The 16695-nt window shown below is 54.5% G+C and overlaps 1 protein-coding gene across 1 annotated transcript; it reads left to right on the top strand.

Annotated features, from left to right (window-relative positions):
- Nucleotides 1-2087: 2087 nt before the first annotated feature.
- LOC309887905 (hippocampus abundant transcript 1 protein-like) lies at nt 2088-14857 on the top strand. Its single transcript, XM_082779943.1, has 12 exons — nt 2088-2313; nt 4050-4145; nt 5332-5394; nt 6504-6631; nt 7110-7224; nt 7783-8001; nt 8509-8622; nt 8948-9019; nt 9436-9548; nt 9709-9806; nt 10377-10543; nt 10629-14857. The coding sequence occupies exons 1-12, from the start codon at nt 2230-2232 to the stop codon at nt 10836-10838; spliced, it is 1479 nt and encodes a 492-aa protein (XP_082636069.1). The 5' UTR covers nt 2088-2229; the 3' UTR covers nt 10839-14857.
- The last annotated feature ends 1838 nt before the right edge of the window (nt 14858-16695 follow it).

The following is a 16695-nucleotide window of genomic DNA, read 5'->3' as shown; positions in this document are numbered from 1 at the left end:
GCTGTCTCCTGCTCCCTGGCAGGTGACGGGGTGAAAGCCAGTAATTGCTCTAAGTGCAATCAATAAATCAAGGTAATAGAATTACATTTGCTGTTGCCATATTAGGAACCACTTCTCTCAGCCTCTCTCCGCCCTCCTTGTTTTTGTTTTTAAACTGCTGCACAGCGCTGCAACAAGCTGGGCTCCTGCGTGCTCCTGGGGTGGCTGCAGCCCGGACCCAGCAGGGCTCGGTCCCCACAGGGCTCGGTCCCCACGGGTCCCCACACATGCTCCTGGCACACGCGAGGTCCCGTGAAGGTCACCAGCATTTTACCGCACACCCCGTGCAGAGTGCTGTGGGGACGGGGGGAGCACGGGGGGAGCACGGGGGGCACGCCAGCCTGGCGCTGCAGCAGTGGAGGAACAATCACCCCGCAGAGCTGCGGCTGGGCCCTGGGGTTCGGAGCTGCCGCACCGCAGCCAGCACAGCCCCATGCAGCCAGCAGGGCCCCCCACCCCCCCCATGCAGCCAGCACAGCCCCCACAGCCCCCACACAGCTGCAGCCCACGGGGGCTCAGGCTGCTCCCCTCTCCTGCACAGGTCCCCAGTGGCCAGGGGATTATTTTCATCTCGTTTCCAGCTGGTCTCAGGCTCTGGGGAGTTAGCTTCACATCAAGGGCTTTCCCTCAGGCTGCTTTTAATCATTACTTGAAGGCAAGCCTCCAGGAGCCAAGAGTAGACCATAACCCCGTGCTGGCACAAGGGAGCATCTCGTCACCCCACAGCCCCGTGGGGAGGGTCCTGCCCTGCCTTGGGGCCATCCTGGCCACCACGTCCAGCGCCGGGAACAAGCCCTGGGGGACAGGCCAGGGCTCTGAGCAGGCAGGGCTGATTTCCACTTCTCAGGGGACATGGCTGCAGCCTTTGTCACGGCAGAGCCGCTGGGTGAGTGCCCTGAGAGCACCCCCAGGGCCGTGCCGCTGCAGGACGTCTGCCCCGCGCCGCTCCCATGGCCCCAGAGCAGGAGCGGTGCGGGGGCGACTGGGAGGAGCGGTGCCGGCACCCCGCTCTGCCACTGCCCGCGATTTGCATAACTTTGCTGAGCCGTGCCTAATTAATCTCCTTACACCTCTGGCACCGCATTAGGGGAATCGACATAAAGCACTCCCCAATCCATGAAGGATTAATTAGGAGAGGAGGACACGTGCGCACACGGCCAAACACGCAAGCGGCAGTGCCGATCCCCGGCAGCACCGAGCCCAGGCCCGCGGCTGCCGCTGTGTCCCCGAATCCCCAGCAGCGGGCTCGGGGTGAGCGGGACTGGCCCCCTGCCCGGCAGCATCCCGCTGCCGCCATCCCCTCGCCGTGTGGCGAGGGCAGATCCTGCGGCACGGCAGCGGGCAGGGGTGGCTGGGGCGAGCGCCCGGGGTCCCCGGCGGCGCCCACCTGCTCGGCAGGCAGGGCCCTGGCGTGGGGTTGTTCGACGGCGAGCACCGGGCAGGGCTGGAGCCGTGCAGGGCCGGGGCGTGGGGCAGGGTCAGTGTGTGGGGCACTGGGTGTGGGGCACGGTGCTTGTGGGGCACGGTGCGTTGTACAAGCTGGGGGGCACCGGGAGGGGCGAGCCCTGCGGGACGCCGAGCCCCACCCCCACCGGGCGGGCAGCAGGGGCCGTGCCGGGAGCCGCCCCCGCTCCGCTTCCCCGGTGGGCGCAGGGGGAACGCGAGGCCATCGCCCTCCGGCCTCCCCGCGGCCCCCAGGCAAAATGGCGGCCGCCGGCGGTCACGGGGGGGAGGCGGGGACACCTCCCGGCATGCCCCGAGGCCCTGCCCGCCGCATCCCGTCGTGCCTCGCGCCTCCCCCTTTGCGGGTGCCCCGGCGTCACGGCCCCGGCGGGACGGCCCCGCCCCCTCGCCGGTGCCGACCAATCGGCGGGCCGGCGGCGGGCCGAGCGGCCAATGGGGCGCGGGGGCGCGGCGCGTGGCAGCGGGACGCCGGAAGCGCTCGGCGCCGCCATCGTGCGGGAGGCGGGGGCGCGGCCGCGGGGCGGGGCGGGGTGGGCGGGGCCTGCGGGCCGGGCCGGGCCGGGCCTCCCTCGGCCTCCGCCGCCCTCCGCCGCCAGCCCCGGGCCCGGAGCTCCCCCCCCCCGCCCCCCTCCCTCCCCCGCCGCCCCCGCGGGGCCCGGCCGGTCCCGCCGCAGGGAGGATGGGGCAGCCGCGGCGGCCGGGTAACGGCAGCGGCCCGGCGGCGCCATGACCGGCGAGAAGAAGAAGAAGAAGCGGCTCAACCGCAGCGTGCTGCTGGCCAAGAAGATCGTCATCCGCGACGGGGCCGGCGTGAGTGGCGGCGGCCGGGGCCGGGGCCGGGGCCGGGGCCGGGGGGCTCGGGCCGCGGGGGGGCCGCCGAGCCCCCGGGGCGGCCGCTCCGCTCCGCGCCTGCCGCCGGGCCCCGGCGTGGCCCCGAGGCCGCCCCGCGTCGCCCGCCCGCGGCCGGTGCTCGGTAGCGCCCCGCGCAGGGCGAGCTGCCCCCGGCCCGCCTGGAGAGCCCCGGGCCCGCTCGGTGCGGGGGCAGCTGCCCGGCGGGGTGCGGCCGGGACCGGGACCGGGCTGGGCTGGGCTCGGTGCCTGCCTTCCCCCCCCACAGCCCGGAGGCTCGGTCGGTGCCGTGCCAGAGGCGGGGCGGGAGGGGGGAGGAGGGGGGACGGGGGCGCCGCTGCCCTCCGCAGAGCGGCCGGGGGAGCGCGGGGGTGACGGCCCCGTGCCTATCACCGGCCCCGAGCCTCCCCTGCTGGGGATCGCCTCCTGCTGACGGCCGCCCCCCGGGCAGGGAGCCCCCCGTGCCGGAGCTGCTGACTGGTTTCGGAGGCAGCCCGTTCCGAGGCCGTTCTCACGGATCCCGTGCCCGGTGTCTCGGCACAGCGGCTTCCTTCCCTCGCGGCCCCCCCCGGGCTCCCCGTGTGGCCGCAGCGGGGGGGCTGTGGGAACCGGGGGTTGGGCTGGGGGAGACGCTGCTCTTCACCTGCCGGGTTCCTTGAATTCCTGCCCCGGGTGTCCCTCAGCAGGGAGTGCAGGAGGTGAGGTGGGGGTAAAGGCACGGGTTGGTGTGGCGCAGGGAACGATTTCTGTATCGCCAGCACAGTGGCGAAGCGTCAGTTGGTTGTGAGCACGTTAATGGAAAAGCTCCTTCCCTGGGCCTGGAAGAAACGCCCCTGGATGTGAGGTTTGCCGTACCAGATCCAGGATCCTTTTGGGTCTGGGATTTGTGCGGCTGATGGGAGTTTGTTTTTGCCTCCTGGATACCCTGCAAGTCACGGGGAGCTGTCTGAATTGCTGGGGTGGTTTCATCAACGATGCATCGGGGCAAGGACACGCCTCTCGCTGAGTTCAAACCATCGGTGCTAACACGAGGAGTTGGTTCCCTTAGAGCAGCACGCTGTGCTCCTGAACATCTGGTCTGTGCAGTTCCCCGATGTCATTCAAGTGGAACCGGGGGGCTTTCCTCCAGCTCCTTGCGAGCCAGGGACTGCAGGCGTGTTTGCACGGCCGCAGGAACAGCCGAGGGGGCAGCCGAGGCTCGGTGAGGGGAGGACAAACGCTGCCCCAGAAGTGCTGTGAGATCCTTAAGGAAAGAAAGTTAGGCAAGGCCTTGAGGGGTTTTGTGTTGTTTTCATTTGTTTTTTTAACTGATCCGAGGGCTTTGCCTTTCCCACCGTGCCAGGCACCCTCCTAAACTCCCGGAATCTCCGCGCGTGCCGCTTCAAAATACGCATGGTGGAGGGGTGGAAGAACGGTGGCTTCAGTCACCTTTAGGGAAAGCTCAACGGAGTCAAAGGTGCTAATTCTTAGGAGGGGTGGGGAGGAAGAAACAGAAACACAAAAGCAGTTGGCTTTGTAGGAGAGGCAGGGACTGGTAGAGCCCAGGAGGGGGAGGCTGCAGCGGGCGTTTGTCTTGGCCGGTCGCGAATCACCTCGAGGATACCCGAGGTCAGAGCTGGCGTTTAGGTGCCCAGCCACACGTCTCGAGTCCCAGCCCAGGATGTGTGCGTTGTTTAACGATGAGCTTTGTTTTGCAGCGACAGGGGATCGGAGAGCCCAGCGTGTACCATGCCGTGGTGGTGATTTTCCTGGAGTTCTTTGCCTGGGGCTTGCTGACCACTCCGATGCTAACGGTGAGTGCGTCTCCGTGGGGGCGCTGCCTCGTGCTGACGTGAGACCACCTTGGGATGCCGAGGGTGGAGGTCGGGATGCAGGCCTTGGGAGTTAGGAAGTACAAATCAAGGTGTAGTGGATTTTTTTTCCTGTTGGAGTTACAGTTGTGGTTTTTTTCCTAATGGTTCTGGGCAATTCTATCCTTCTTTCTTATTGCTTTACTCCAAGTTAAGCAGGAGTTTGACTTCTGAAAGCTTTTGGAGGATTTCAAGAAAGGAGGACTGACAAATCTGAAAAGCCTGAAATTACTAGAACTTGCTTGTAATGTACTGCTGTTTATCACTTTTTTAGGTACTTAAAAAGCAAAAGTGCATGTGGGAGCTTAATGAGAGCAAGCTGAGCAAGGCTTTGACTTCTTAACCAAAGACTGCCCTGTGCCCAACGCTGGCACTCCACATCCCCTACCTCTGGTTTTTGTTGAACCACTGCCACAGCCTGGGCTGCTGAGCACAGAGCTGATTTCCCTGCAGTTCCTGACCATGTCAGGTTGTGCTCCCTCTGTGAGGTCCCATCAGTGACTGGCTCAGGACTTAACAGTTGTGGTTAGCAGCAGCGAAGGCAGCTCCGCAGATCAGCACAAAGTTAGGCTTTGGTTAAGAAGCTGGAAACTTCCGAGTGGGCAACCTCAGGACAACTGCTCAGCTTCCTGAATTTGTTTTGTGGTGGTGATATGGCAGCTCGTGCTCAAGTTTAATGTGCCATGCACGTTTTTGAGCTGACCTCTGATACCTGGGTAACTACAGAAAAGGAGTCTTTGTTGCTTATGTGAAGAGCTGTCTATGTGTAGAGGTGTGTAATGGTAGCTTAGTAGTATAAAATGCAAATCAAACAGGTGGTACAAAAGTGGGAGAGAAGAACAGAAAAGTTTTGTGGTCTCATGTAGTAAACAGTGGGAAATCAGATGGAATAGGGATGGAGAAAGGCATGTTTCCAACAAGCTTAGCTTTGCCCACGTGTTCTGGAATACTTTACAGACCAGAGAGGTGAGGTAGAGCTCCACGTGGAGGCGCAGCAGCGGGGCTCTCATAGGGTGCTCCCTGCTGTGCTCTTCCAGGCTTCTGGCTGTCAGGTGCCTGCAGAAGTGGGTCGGTACCTTGTACAAATTGCCAGCTTGCTCTTTCTCTTTTTTTTTCTTCTCACCCCTAGGTCTTACATCAGACTTTTCCTCAGCATACGTTCCTGATGAATGGCCTGATTCATGGAGTCAAGGTAAAGAATTTTCCTCCCACTCTTACAGGCACCTGTAATGAAGTCTAACCAGTGCCTGGGCTTGCATTTAGTCTGAGATGAGTGTGAGGAGGGACAAGTCATTATAATCCATGTCATCTGCTGATGTTAACCTGTGTCTGATGCACACATTTCAGTGTGAATTGTTCACTGCCGATCTTAATGGAAAAGGAAGAGTTGATAGAGCAGGAAGATTGGGTAGCTCGTGTAGCTGATTTACAGGATTGTGTGCTGTTTGGTAGTGTGGGTCTGGGGCTGTAGCAGCTGTGTGTTTCAGCTGAAGATATTCTAAATCAGCATGAGATCAACCTTGTAACCATACTACAGAGAATCACAAAACAAAAAATCAGTGGCATCTGAACTAAGCTGGTCTCGCTGGGCTCTCTCCAAGCAAAGCAGGAGTATGCTGTGGTACGGCAGGTGAACACAGTGGTTTGAACTAGGCAGGCATTCCCAGAGCAGAATTCAAGGCAACCACATTGACCAGGTGGTAGCCACGTGTTCTGACTCAGGAGTACGGCGAGACAGGTTTCTGGGCGCTGCTTCAGGCAGAAGGATCTCAAAAATGGCTTCAGAGAGGTTTCCTTGGAGGTGAGTTTGGCACGTAAAGGCTCTTCCCTGCCCACTTTAGGCCTGAAAGACGTTGAAAGGCATTAAGCACAAATAAAATTGTTCAATGGCCTTGTCCAGGTCTGTCTTATCTCCAGCTATGAGAGAAAGCTTTCCCTAGAACCGTAGCAGATGTTAATGTGATGGAGCTGTGCCAGCATCTTTTTAGGTACTGGCAGGGTGACTCCCTGCTGCACGAGTGTGCATGGGAAGACCACAGCTGCAGGCTGAGCAGCTGCAGAGAGCGGGAAGTGATTGGGGTATTTAGCAGTGTCTAGCTGATAGAGGATTTGTTTCCCATTAAAAGGATGCGAGCAGTTTAATGAACTGTTATGTTTTGGTAACGTTGCCTGCTTGTAGAAAATAGGAATGGATTGTCTCCTCTTATTTTTATCTCCAGATTAAATCTTCAAAAGCTCTTGCTATCAACAATCGGAATTTGACTAGGGGGTTTCTCTCTGTCATTCTGTCTCTTTTTTTAGGGTTTGCTTTCTTTTCTAAGTGCCCCACTGATTGGTGCTCTCTCTGATGTCTGGGGCAGGAAATCCTTCCTCCTCCTCACTGTCTTCTTTACATGTGCGCCAATTCCCCTTATGAAGATCAGTCCATGGTGAGTTTGCTCTTGTTACAACCGAGAGGTTCTTAGAAGAAGAGAGAGCGTGAAGCTGGGTGATGGAGGATTTGCTGGTGTTGCATTTGGGGGTGAGCTGGCAGTGGCTGTCCGATGGAGAAGGAGCCTGGGCACATCCCCGTTCCTCAGCCTGGAGAATGATTCATGTGCCCAGTTCCACCAGAGGGTTCAGTTTCAGGAGGAAGTCTTTCTTACCTCACCTGCTGTCTGTTCTCCTAAGGGGTGTGTTATGGCTATCAAGGAATGTTTCCTTCCTGTGCCGTGCCATAAAATAGGGGGAAAATAGGCCATAAAACTTCATAGGCGGCGAGACTGAAGCTCGGTGTTACTGAACCCTTTGTGATGCAATGAAATAGGATGGACAGAAGGAAGAATACGTGAGAGGCAGTAAATCAGCAGGTGTAGACTCCACCAAGTGTTTGGTCTCTAACTTTGCCTTTGGTAACGTCTCTTTCAGGTGGTATTTTGCTGTCATTTCCATGTCTGGAGTCTTTGCTGTCACGTTTTCTGTGATTTTTGCCTACGTTGCTGATATCACACAGGAGCATGAGCGCAGCACGGCGTATGGCTTGGTAAGGAGCCAGACAACGGGCTTGCCTCTCGAAGGAAATACTTGGGGCTTCGTGGTTAGGAGCGGTATAAAACTAGGCTGGGATACTTACTGACAACAAGCCTGAGCACCGTATCTGCTGCAAGATGATAGGCACGTCACTGATAATACTGTTCTCATTTCTCTGTGACTGAGCACAGGGAGTGAGCTAATTCCTCCAAGATTTGAATCCTAGTCCTATCATTGCCTGGCCTTCAAACCACCCTGGTCTGTCAGCTTCTTTGCACCACAGAAGAGGTCAGGCTGTGATGCCAGCATGTGTACAAGCAGCCTGTGATCGTGCCCTTCCTATAGGGCTGTTGAAAGTACTGGATATGAATTGTTAGGATAGTTTTAATTGCCCTTTGCTAGAACTTACCCTAGATTGCACCAAGAGAACGTGCCATCTTCCTGTGTGCAGGAGTCCCGGTCCACCTGGATTATCTCCATCAAAGATGTCAAAATTAACACCCTCGGGTTACTGTGGAGGAGAAAATAGGCTCTACTAGGAATAGGCTGTATTAATTTTTCATGCTTCCAGGTGTCAGCCACATTTGCTGCTAGTCTGGTCACAAGCCCAGCCATCGGTGCATACCTTTCCCAAGCCTATGGTGATACCCTGGTGGTTGTGCTGGCTTCAGGTGTTGCTTTGCTGGATATTGGTTTCATCCTACTGGCTGTGCCAGAATCCCTGCCAGAAGAAATGCGCCCAGTCTCCTGGGGAGCTCCAATCTCTTGGGAACAAGCAGACCCATTTGCTGTAAGTAATCTTACTGCTGATTTTCTGCACTCTGGTAATATTTATAGGTGCTTTAGTTCTGCTATTTCTCTCAAATGAAAGATGAATTCCACAGAAGGTGAAGGTAAACACTCTGTACTCATGACAGAGTTAAAGTGACAGCAGACTGCACACGTCTAAAGCTGTCTGGCAGCTTCTAACTGACCTTGTGTAGCTACAGAACATCTAAGAGCAGCTCCAGAAGTCTTGCAAAAATTCCTCATTCCAGGGTGTAGGTTGATGTAATTTTAATATCTGGTCTGGTGTGCTCTGACCGTGTTCACATATTCACCTGAAATGCCGGGCGATCTTTGCTGTTTATGAGCACGAGGTGTTTATGGGGGGCTCTTCCAAACAAGCAGGTCTGGTCTGGTTCAAGCGTTCACTTCTTGGATATAAGAAGGTAGCTTAAACACTTCTGCTTTCTCTGTACCTGGAAAATATGTAATGGTTTTAACTTTTTTTTTTTTTCCCTCCCCTTTTCTATAGTCCTTGAGGAAAGTGGGTCAGGATTCTACTGTGCTGCTCATCTGCATCACCGTCTTTCTCTCCTACCTTCCTGAAGCTGGCCAGTACTCCAGTTTTTTCCTGTACCTGCGACAGGTCAGTCTCTTGTGATAAGGGAAGGTTCTGAATGCAGAAACCTGGCCTAGAAATATTGTCTGAGCTGCATGTACACAAGAACCTAATCTTAGCAAATAGCTTGGTAAAGCTGAAACCATAATTAATAGTGACATGTTCCAGCTTTCCTAAAAAATGTGACCACTCTGTAGGCATTTTATTTCGGTGAGGTAATGGAACGTATGGTTGTTTAATGTTTAAGTATCTGATAAGCCATGTCAATAAATGTTAGTGACATTGGTGGAGTGGCTTCTGTTGCATGGTACAAATGTCTTGCCTGAAAAGTCCCTTTTTGGCCCTTCTACAGGTCATTGGTTTTTCCTCTGAGACTGTGGCAGCCTTTATTGGTGTAGTTGGAATTCTCTCTATACTGGCTCAGGTGAGAAGCGATGCCTGGCTGTGCTCTAACAGTCTGGTTGTGAGAGTGTCCTAAGCTTCTGATAATGGGGGCAGGTGACTTCTCAAAATCCCTGTGGCCACACAGACATCGTCAGTGCCACACACAGGTACCTGTGGTCCCTCTGTTCTCGTCTTTTGGACGTAGCTCTTGTTGCTGAATACCGAACTGTGGTGAACTGTGAAGTGGCCCCGCATTGCTCTGTGAAACTCCATAGATTTTGCTCTGACTGCCATAAAAAGGACTGGGCTGGTTTCTAACATGATGTTGTTAGAATGGAGGAGTGCCTGTGCGTGACAGATGGCAGCAAGAGTTCTCTGATTCCTGTCCTCTTGTCTTCTGGCATTGTCATCTCTCTGCACCTACTTTGAAAGCACCTATCTTTCTCTTACTTCCAGACAGTAGTGTTGGGAATTCTCATGCGCTCGATAGGAAATAAAAACACCATCCTACTGGGACTAGGATTCCAGATCCTGCAGCTTGCCTGGTATGGCTTCGGATCACAGCCTTGGTAAGCATTTGCCCACGCTGGTTTACTGGCGTGTGCAGGTTTCTCCCTCGGTGCCAGGTCCCTGTCCCCCACCAGAGGGAGATGCTACTCCGCCTGCAGTGCTGGTTTGCAGCTGCTGGTCGGGAGCCTGCGTCCTGACTGCGGCCTCTTTCTCTCCAAGGATGATGTGGGCAGCAGGGGCTGTGGCTGCCATGTCCAGCATCACCTTCCCGGCCATCAGCGCCATGGTGTCTAGGAATGCAGACCCTGACCAACAGGGTAAGTACCTGATGACTTGTCTGATGGGCAAGCTCATCCAGCAGCACTTCAGATCACAAGTGTTCTACTGCTTGGCATCGGTGGCGGAGGGGCAGGCAGCAGTGTTTGTGCCAGCTGCAGACTCTCTCTTTTTACTCGGTGGCAATGACACTGCCTGGTGTTTGGCCGTAGCTGGTGCTTTGGGAGGGAATTCTTGAATAATGCATGCAGATGTTCAGGGTCGCCTGGCAGGGGTAGAGAGGAGACTGCTGTTTGATCATTCACCTGCTTCCATTTTGACCCTGAGCCCTCCGGCCTGGCTGCGTTAAACTCCAACTCAGCTCGAAGTTCTGCTGATGTGCCCTCCTCGTTCGTTTTATTGTAGAAAGTGACAAGCACAGCATTACTTGTTTTTTGTGAAACCTGGTATTGTGCTAAACTAATTGCCAGCTCACCGCTTCATCTGCAGAGTGTGTGACAATCTAGACCTGAATGTTTGGTACTGTCTTTAAGTAAGTAAGCACCCTTAAATAAAATAAGTATCCTTGGAAAGCTGGAGGCAAATCTGTTTTTTCCTCACTCTGTCCCCAGGTGTAGTGCAGGGGATGATCACTGGAATTCGGGGTCTGTGTAATGGCCTGGGGCCAGCTCTCTATGGCTTTGTCTTCTATCTCTTCCACGTTGAGTTGAATGAAATGGCTGAGGTGGAAACTTTGGGTAAGGCCTCCAAACCTAACATGGCCAACCCGACGGATGAGGTAACCGCTTCGGCTTTCGTTCATTTTGTTGGGCTGCTTCTGTCCTTGCTTTAAGTGTTAACCGTTTCTCTGTTTTGCCCTACAGAGCAGCATTATCCCGGGGCCTCCCTTCCTGTTTGGGGCCTGTTCTGTCCTCCTGTCGCTCCTGGTGGCCTTGTTCATCCCGGAACACAACCTTGCACTGAGATCAGGCAGCCACAAGAAACACAGTAACGGCGCCCAGACCCATGCCCACAGCCCGCAGGCTGGAGGCTCGGATGGCAAGGAGCCCCTGCTGGAGGACAGCAGCGTATGAGGTTGGGAGGGAAGGACCTGGCTTGCGTCTCAACTCCAGATCGAGGATGGACTTAGCCGGTTGGGGCCTGGGGAGAGAGGGTGGGAGGCGAGAAGAAACGAGGTAACAGACTGTACCACTAACAGCTCATGTGAAGGGAAAGGGTTTCCCTTCAAGCCAAATACACCCAGCTGGTGCAAAAATGGAATTGTATCATCTGGGGCGGATGGAAAGGGGAGATACTGAACTGCTCCGCATGAAGGGATAGCTGTTCAAAGCAAACCTGCCCTTGTTGTGAACACTGAACTTCACGGTGTGACCTGCCAAATCCTCAGCTCGCCAGTGAAAAATTAAGGAGCTAGCATTGTCTTTGTTCTAATGTGAACTAACTCATGTGCCAGCCAGAATAAAACAAGGCATCTGTTACATGCCCCCGTCCCCTTATGTAACTGGTACTTGCTGCTGATCCCATCACAGCTGAGCTGGCTAACCTCAGCACGGGAGAGGCTGGGGAGCTGTTACGCAGTGTAAGCAGCCCGTGCTCCGGTAATACACCAGTAAAAACTGTGCGTGTGTGGAGGAAGATTGCACAGCCAACAGCTGCAAGTAGGTCCTCGCTCCTTGAGCATGTGTTGAATTTGCCCGTTCTGGTCCAAGCGATGCTTAGACAAGAAATTGGTTTTGTTCTTAATTCCCAAGATGGAAGGGGCAGATGATAGCGAGGCAATTTTATGAATTACAAATGCTTAGATGGTCAACAACATTCGTATTTCTGGTTGGTGGGTTTGCTTGGCTTGGTTTTTGTTATGGTGATGTAACATTTGTCTGTCTCTACCTCCAGAGGTGGTAGGTAGAAGGATTTTTTGGAAACCTTTTTGTGGAACTGGAAAATAGTTCTTGGAAAGGTTGGAGGAACAAGCAAACTCTGCTAAGCACTTTGTTAAAGCGTGGCTTCCTGAGAGAAAGGTCAGAGAAGTAGCTGTTGAGCACTTTTTATGAAGCATGTTGATTTTTTTTTTCCCCAAACTCTTGCCATCTTGATATTAAATAATGAGTGTGGTTTGTTTTTCTCGGTCCAAAAGAGCCTGTTGATGATTGCAATTGGTTTGAACTTGCAGGTTTGGATTCCACGTAGCATTTTTGAGCCTGCTCTGAAGGCTTTCATTTTGTTGAAAAATGAAGTTGCAACCTCCGCTGCAGGGTTCAGCTCAGCCTAAAAAGAGCAGCAGATACTTGAACTTGAGTGCTATGGAAGGAGCTAAGGCAAACGTGCAGGGAAACTTTGGTCGTTTATAGATACAGAGATACTGAAGTGGGCAGAAAACAGTTGTTCTCATTTGAGTGAGATCAGAGGTAATGGCATTGAGCAGTCAGTGGGGAAGTAAAGGCCAAACTGGAAACACTTAAGAAATTAATTGCTAAGGGAATTGAGGGTACAGTGGCCAAAAATAGTCCTGTCTCGTCATGGGATCTGTGTAACAGCTGCCAAGTTCTCTGGTGGCGATCGATCCTCTGTAGGTTCAGGACAGGTAATTTAAAGGAGGAAGGCCAAAAGGGAGCTCTGACTTCATGTCTCGGTTCTTTGCAAATGGGTGATCGTGGCCAGTGCTGCGCCTGTGCAGCGCTGACCACAGATGCCATTTGCCTCTGGATTTAATGAAGAATGTCAGCTGGACAACCCTGCAGATCTTGGTGCCCTGAGCCACAGCAGGCACGAGCGTGGGGACCAGCGCTATCAGTTCCCTTCTGCTGGGCTGCCTGCCCCAGGAACGTGCAGGGGACATGAGCCCCGGGGTATTTTCAGCTTCTGACCTCTTCCGTGAGCTGTCAGAGGGAGCCCGTTACTGCCGGCCCTGGACAGATGGAGACCTGCAATTTTTGCGTATGTCCCTTAAAAGCCTGTCAGATACTCACAGTGTAGAATCCCTGCTTGCCTAGACTGGGCTGAATTAATAGCATATTGTCTGCATACCAATTGTCTGGACCAGTTGGTCACTGGAGGCAGACGTTCAAGTGAAGTCATTCCTGTTTTGTTTACTGCGAACCGTGGCTGGTACCCAGATCCTGCAGTCAGAACGGTGAGAGTAGGTTAAGTCTGAGCAGCGAGCAGCTCCCTCAGACACCGAGGGTTTGCTTACGTGGATCCACTTCCAGGGCTGGAGAACAGAGCTAGCAGAAGGTCTCAGTGCGTGCTGGGTGCTCCAGTGTTCTCCAGCTCGGTGTGGTGATGCCTCTCATCTCCAGACCCACCTGGGATGGGCTGCACTGCGTGTGCACAGCACACTCCTTTCCCAAAGAATGCCCAGTCACGTGAGCTAGGCAACAACCCCACCTCTATTGCTCACAGAAATAGCTTTTTTAGGCTGGAGTATCACCGAGTAAATCTGGCGATTCGTTTATTTGCACTGCATTAAAATGAACTGAAGTAGTTTTGTCCCTCACACACAAACGAAGTGGAATGAGACACTGAATCGTTACCTCACGCGCACTGAGGCACTCAGCTTCACGGGTAAAATATAGCGGAACGTTACAAAAAAGACGAGCGTAATTTATATATTATAAAGTAAATAGATATATATTTTTAAAAGTCCTTTCCTTTATTTAATAGTTTATCGAGACAGATGTGTTTCTAATCTCATTCCCTTTTGGCACCACTGCTGCTGCTGGCAGCACCTCGGCTCCCGTTCCCTTTGGGCAGCAGAACGGAGCGGGCGAGCTCCACTCCTTGGTCCTCTGTCACCACGAGATACCGGAGTTCCCAGCGGTGCTGACGTCCTCAGCACGTGAGTAGCTGGCCTGAGGTGCTCCGGGACGCTTCTTCAGCCCCCAAACCTGGGGCCAGAAGATGCTGCAGGTCCCCGAGGCATCTCTCAGCTGCAGGCTGCCTGCTGGAGAGGCTCCACCACCGAGGTCTCTTCACCTGCCCCGCCTGCCCTGGTGTGCCTCTGCAGCACAGGAGCGCCGCAGGGACTGTCCCGTAGTGCCAGGTAGCGGGGTGGAGGTGACCTGAGCACCTGCCCTTTGCTGGGGCAGCACGGGGCCGGCTCACACAGGGGAAGCTGTGTCCTGAGCCCCCAGAGCCTGTGGTGCTGAGCACCTGTGCTGGAGGTGGGGCTGCCCATGGCAGCGGGGCTGCTCGCCCTCCCCAGAGATGTCACTCGCGTGGGCGCTGTGAGTGGGCAGGGATTTGTTTCCACGTTTCTGGAGTTCCTTTCCCTTGGTTTGGTGGGGGCCCCGTAGCCCCCCGCGACTCCACTCCCTGTTAGGAGCAGGGACGTGACGCAGGGACGTGAGCCACCCTTCTGCCTTGTGAGTGAGAGAAGGGCTTGGGCCAGGCTGCGGCAGAGCTGAAGTTACTGGACCCGAATGAAGAATCTCTAATTCTGAAGGGCTGGTAATTCTGCAGCGTCGCGTGGGGAGACTGGAACATGTGTACAGAGCACTCAGCATTGCCAAGTTTTGTTACTTTATATGAAAATGCAACTTTTTTAAAAGAGCCTTTTCCGAAAATCCCCTTGATCTGCGGTGTGATGCCTGAGCCTGGCTGTTCAGCGGCAGCACCCGACTGGCTGCAGGGAGCTGTAATTCAGGTCAGTAACAGCAATGCCCCAAACACGAGGCAAAAACGGGCTTAATTGCCCTTCATCTGCAGCACCACAGCTAATGGCAGCAGCTCAAGGGAGTTTAAAAATTGATCTTGTTGCATTAAACAAACAACGCACTAAACCACTGCTTTCCCTACTGCCGTTACTTTTGCAAATTAGTAACTTTTTACTTGTTTTTATTCTTTTCTTTGCACTTGAATGGCTGCTAACGTTTTATCATCTCTATAAAGTGGGGGCATGTGGCAAGCCCGTGTGCACCGAAGAATGGCTCTCTCTGAAGTTTGTTTATGATCGCGTGCGTTTCTGTATCTTTTTTAAGCTAACAATGAAATGTATTTATTTTAGTTCAAATTGTGTTTAGAACTGGCTAATCTCTCCCTCGGATGGATTATTTATTAAACTGCTTCTTTCCTGTTGTGTTGAAGCTCTCTGTTCTGATCAGTTTCCCCCGCCGGTGTTACCAGATGGCTTTTTGAGTCAGCCTCGTGCTTCTGCGCAGGACTTGTCTCAGCCCCTGGGGCTGTGCTGAAGGGATGGCTGCAAGCGTCTGCACCCGCGGCCGTGTCGCTCCGATCTCTCCTCAGTGGGCACAACTTGTCCAGTTATTTTCACCAATTTCTTATAGATATTCTGGAATAAAAAGTACTTGCAATCAATTCAAATTCACCCCGATGCTAACGCAGCTATCCGGATCTTCCTCAGAGCATGAAAGCCACGCTGTCCTCACGGCTCTCCCTGCCTTGGTGCCTAAAGACCAGGCGCTCCGAGCCACGGCCCCGCTGCTCATCTCGCCGTGGGCGTGAGCAAAACCCAGGAGTTTTCCAGGCAGCACGTGCAGGCAATATTTGCAGTGCAGGGCCCCCTTTGGGATGTGGAGGGGGGAGGAAAACACTCCACAAGTGCAGTCGGGGCTGGGGCTGGCGTCTTGGGCAGGCAGGGGCTTGCTCTCAGGTTTGGGCGAGCCCAGAGCGCTGCTGCAGCCCAGTGCTCAGCCTCCGTCCCTCGCTCCTGCCCTGAGCCATTATCAGGGAGCGCCCCCGGACCCAGGTTATTAGCATCCCAGACCCCATTGTCTTCATTTCCAGGCAGACTTAATTTAGATCTTATCTTCCTCATTTAAGGGGTGGTGGTTTATTTATTTTTTTTACAGTGCTTGATGATGGTGCTGCTGTGAACAATATCACAAGAAGGATGAGCAGATCCAGTCAGACCTTGGATGGGATGTGCTGCTGGATGGCCGATATCCTGTAATGAGCTGGAAATGCAATTAATCTGCTGTAAAATGTATTGCCTTTTGTATTTGTTTCCTCTGTGCTTTTGAGCTTATTGTAGTTTTTTTTTTCCTGCCTTTATGGGTGGGGGGGCAGACCTCAGGTTGACACAGCATCAGTGCACTGGAGGAAAAAGGAAGGTGTGCATATTGCAAGTACAGCCTAGAATTCAAAACAGCTTTTTCTGTTTTCTCTCTTCTCTCTTCTTTTTTTTTTTTTCCTTGTATCGGGCGTTGGTGAGTGCAGGTGCTGACGGCTCGGCGGCGCAGTGGTATCCTGTGCTGGGGGCCAGCGCCCGTCCCGCTGCCGTCGGTCCGTCGCTCGGCTGAGCTGTTTTGAAGTTTGTTTCCTGAAAAATGCCTCCGGGATGAGTCTCGCCGAGCGAGAGTCCTCCCGGCTGTCAGGAAGGCGTGTGCTCAGCATCCAGGAGGAAAGTTTGAGCTGTTTCTTGAAAGTCGTCGTTCCCTTTGCGCTGACCCTAAAGGTTTCCTGTTTCTTGGAAGTCCCAAAGTGCCTCAGCCTGCTCTTCCCGCCCTGTGTCTGTAACTCATAGATCTCGCTCTCTTTTTTTGCCTTTTCTGGAGGGAGGCAGCTTTGTTCTAAACAGATGAAAAGCATCGCTCGTGTGCGCTTCCAGCCAAGGGGACGACTCCCCGGTGGTCTGGGGGGAGCATGGGCAAGGGCAGTGAGCACCCACGGCTCCCCTGGGGCCGGGCAATGGCAGGGGCCACAGCTGGCTGAGGGGATGTGGGTTTAGGACATGGAGGGCCCAGCAAGGTGCCTTAACACACCCAAACCTTGTGCTGGTGGCTCTGGGCTGCAAGGGCAGGAGTGAGGAGACTCCAGCGCCGCTGTGGCTCCAGCTCTGGGCATCGCTGCTGGGAAGAGCCCGGCTGGCGCGAGGAGCAGCCCTGCCCAGGGCTCGCCCCACCGAGGGGACCCAGGGTCAGAGGCCTCCATCTGTGGACCACGGCGGCTGCTGGGAGCTCTGGGAAGTGGCTC

This window comes from Aythya marila (assembly GCF_965140915.1).
Source record: "Aythya marila genome assembly, chromosome: 27".
In the NCBI taxonomy this organism is placed as follows: Eukaryota; Metazoa; Chordata; class Aves; order Anseriformes; family Anatidae; genus Aythya; species Aythya marila.
The sequence above is the reverse complement of the archived record's forward strand: the minus strand, read 5'-3'. Positions and strand labels throughout refer to the sequence as shown.

Excerpts from the sequence above, each read along its gene's own strand:
- LOC309887905 (XM_082779943.1), top strand. The coding sequence starts at position 2,230 with ATGACCGGCGAGAAGAAGAAGAAGAAGCGGCTCAACCGCAGCGTGCTG. Across the intron at positions 6,632-7,109 it reads CTTATGAAGATCAGTCCATG|GTGGTATTTTGCTGTCATTT; the intron begins GTGAGTTTGCTC and ends CGTCTCTTTCAG. Across the intron at positions 9,807-10,376 it reads TGCAGACCCTGACCAACAGG|GTGTAGTGCAGGGGATGATC; the intron begins GTAAGTACCTGA and ends CTCTGTCCCCAG.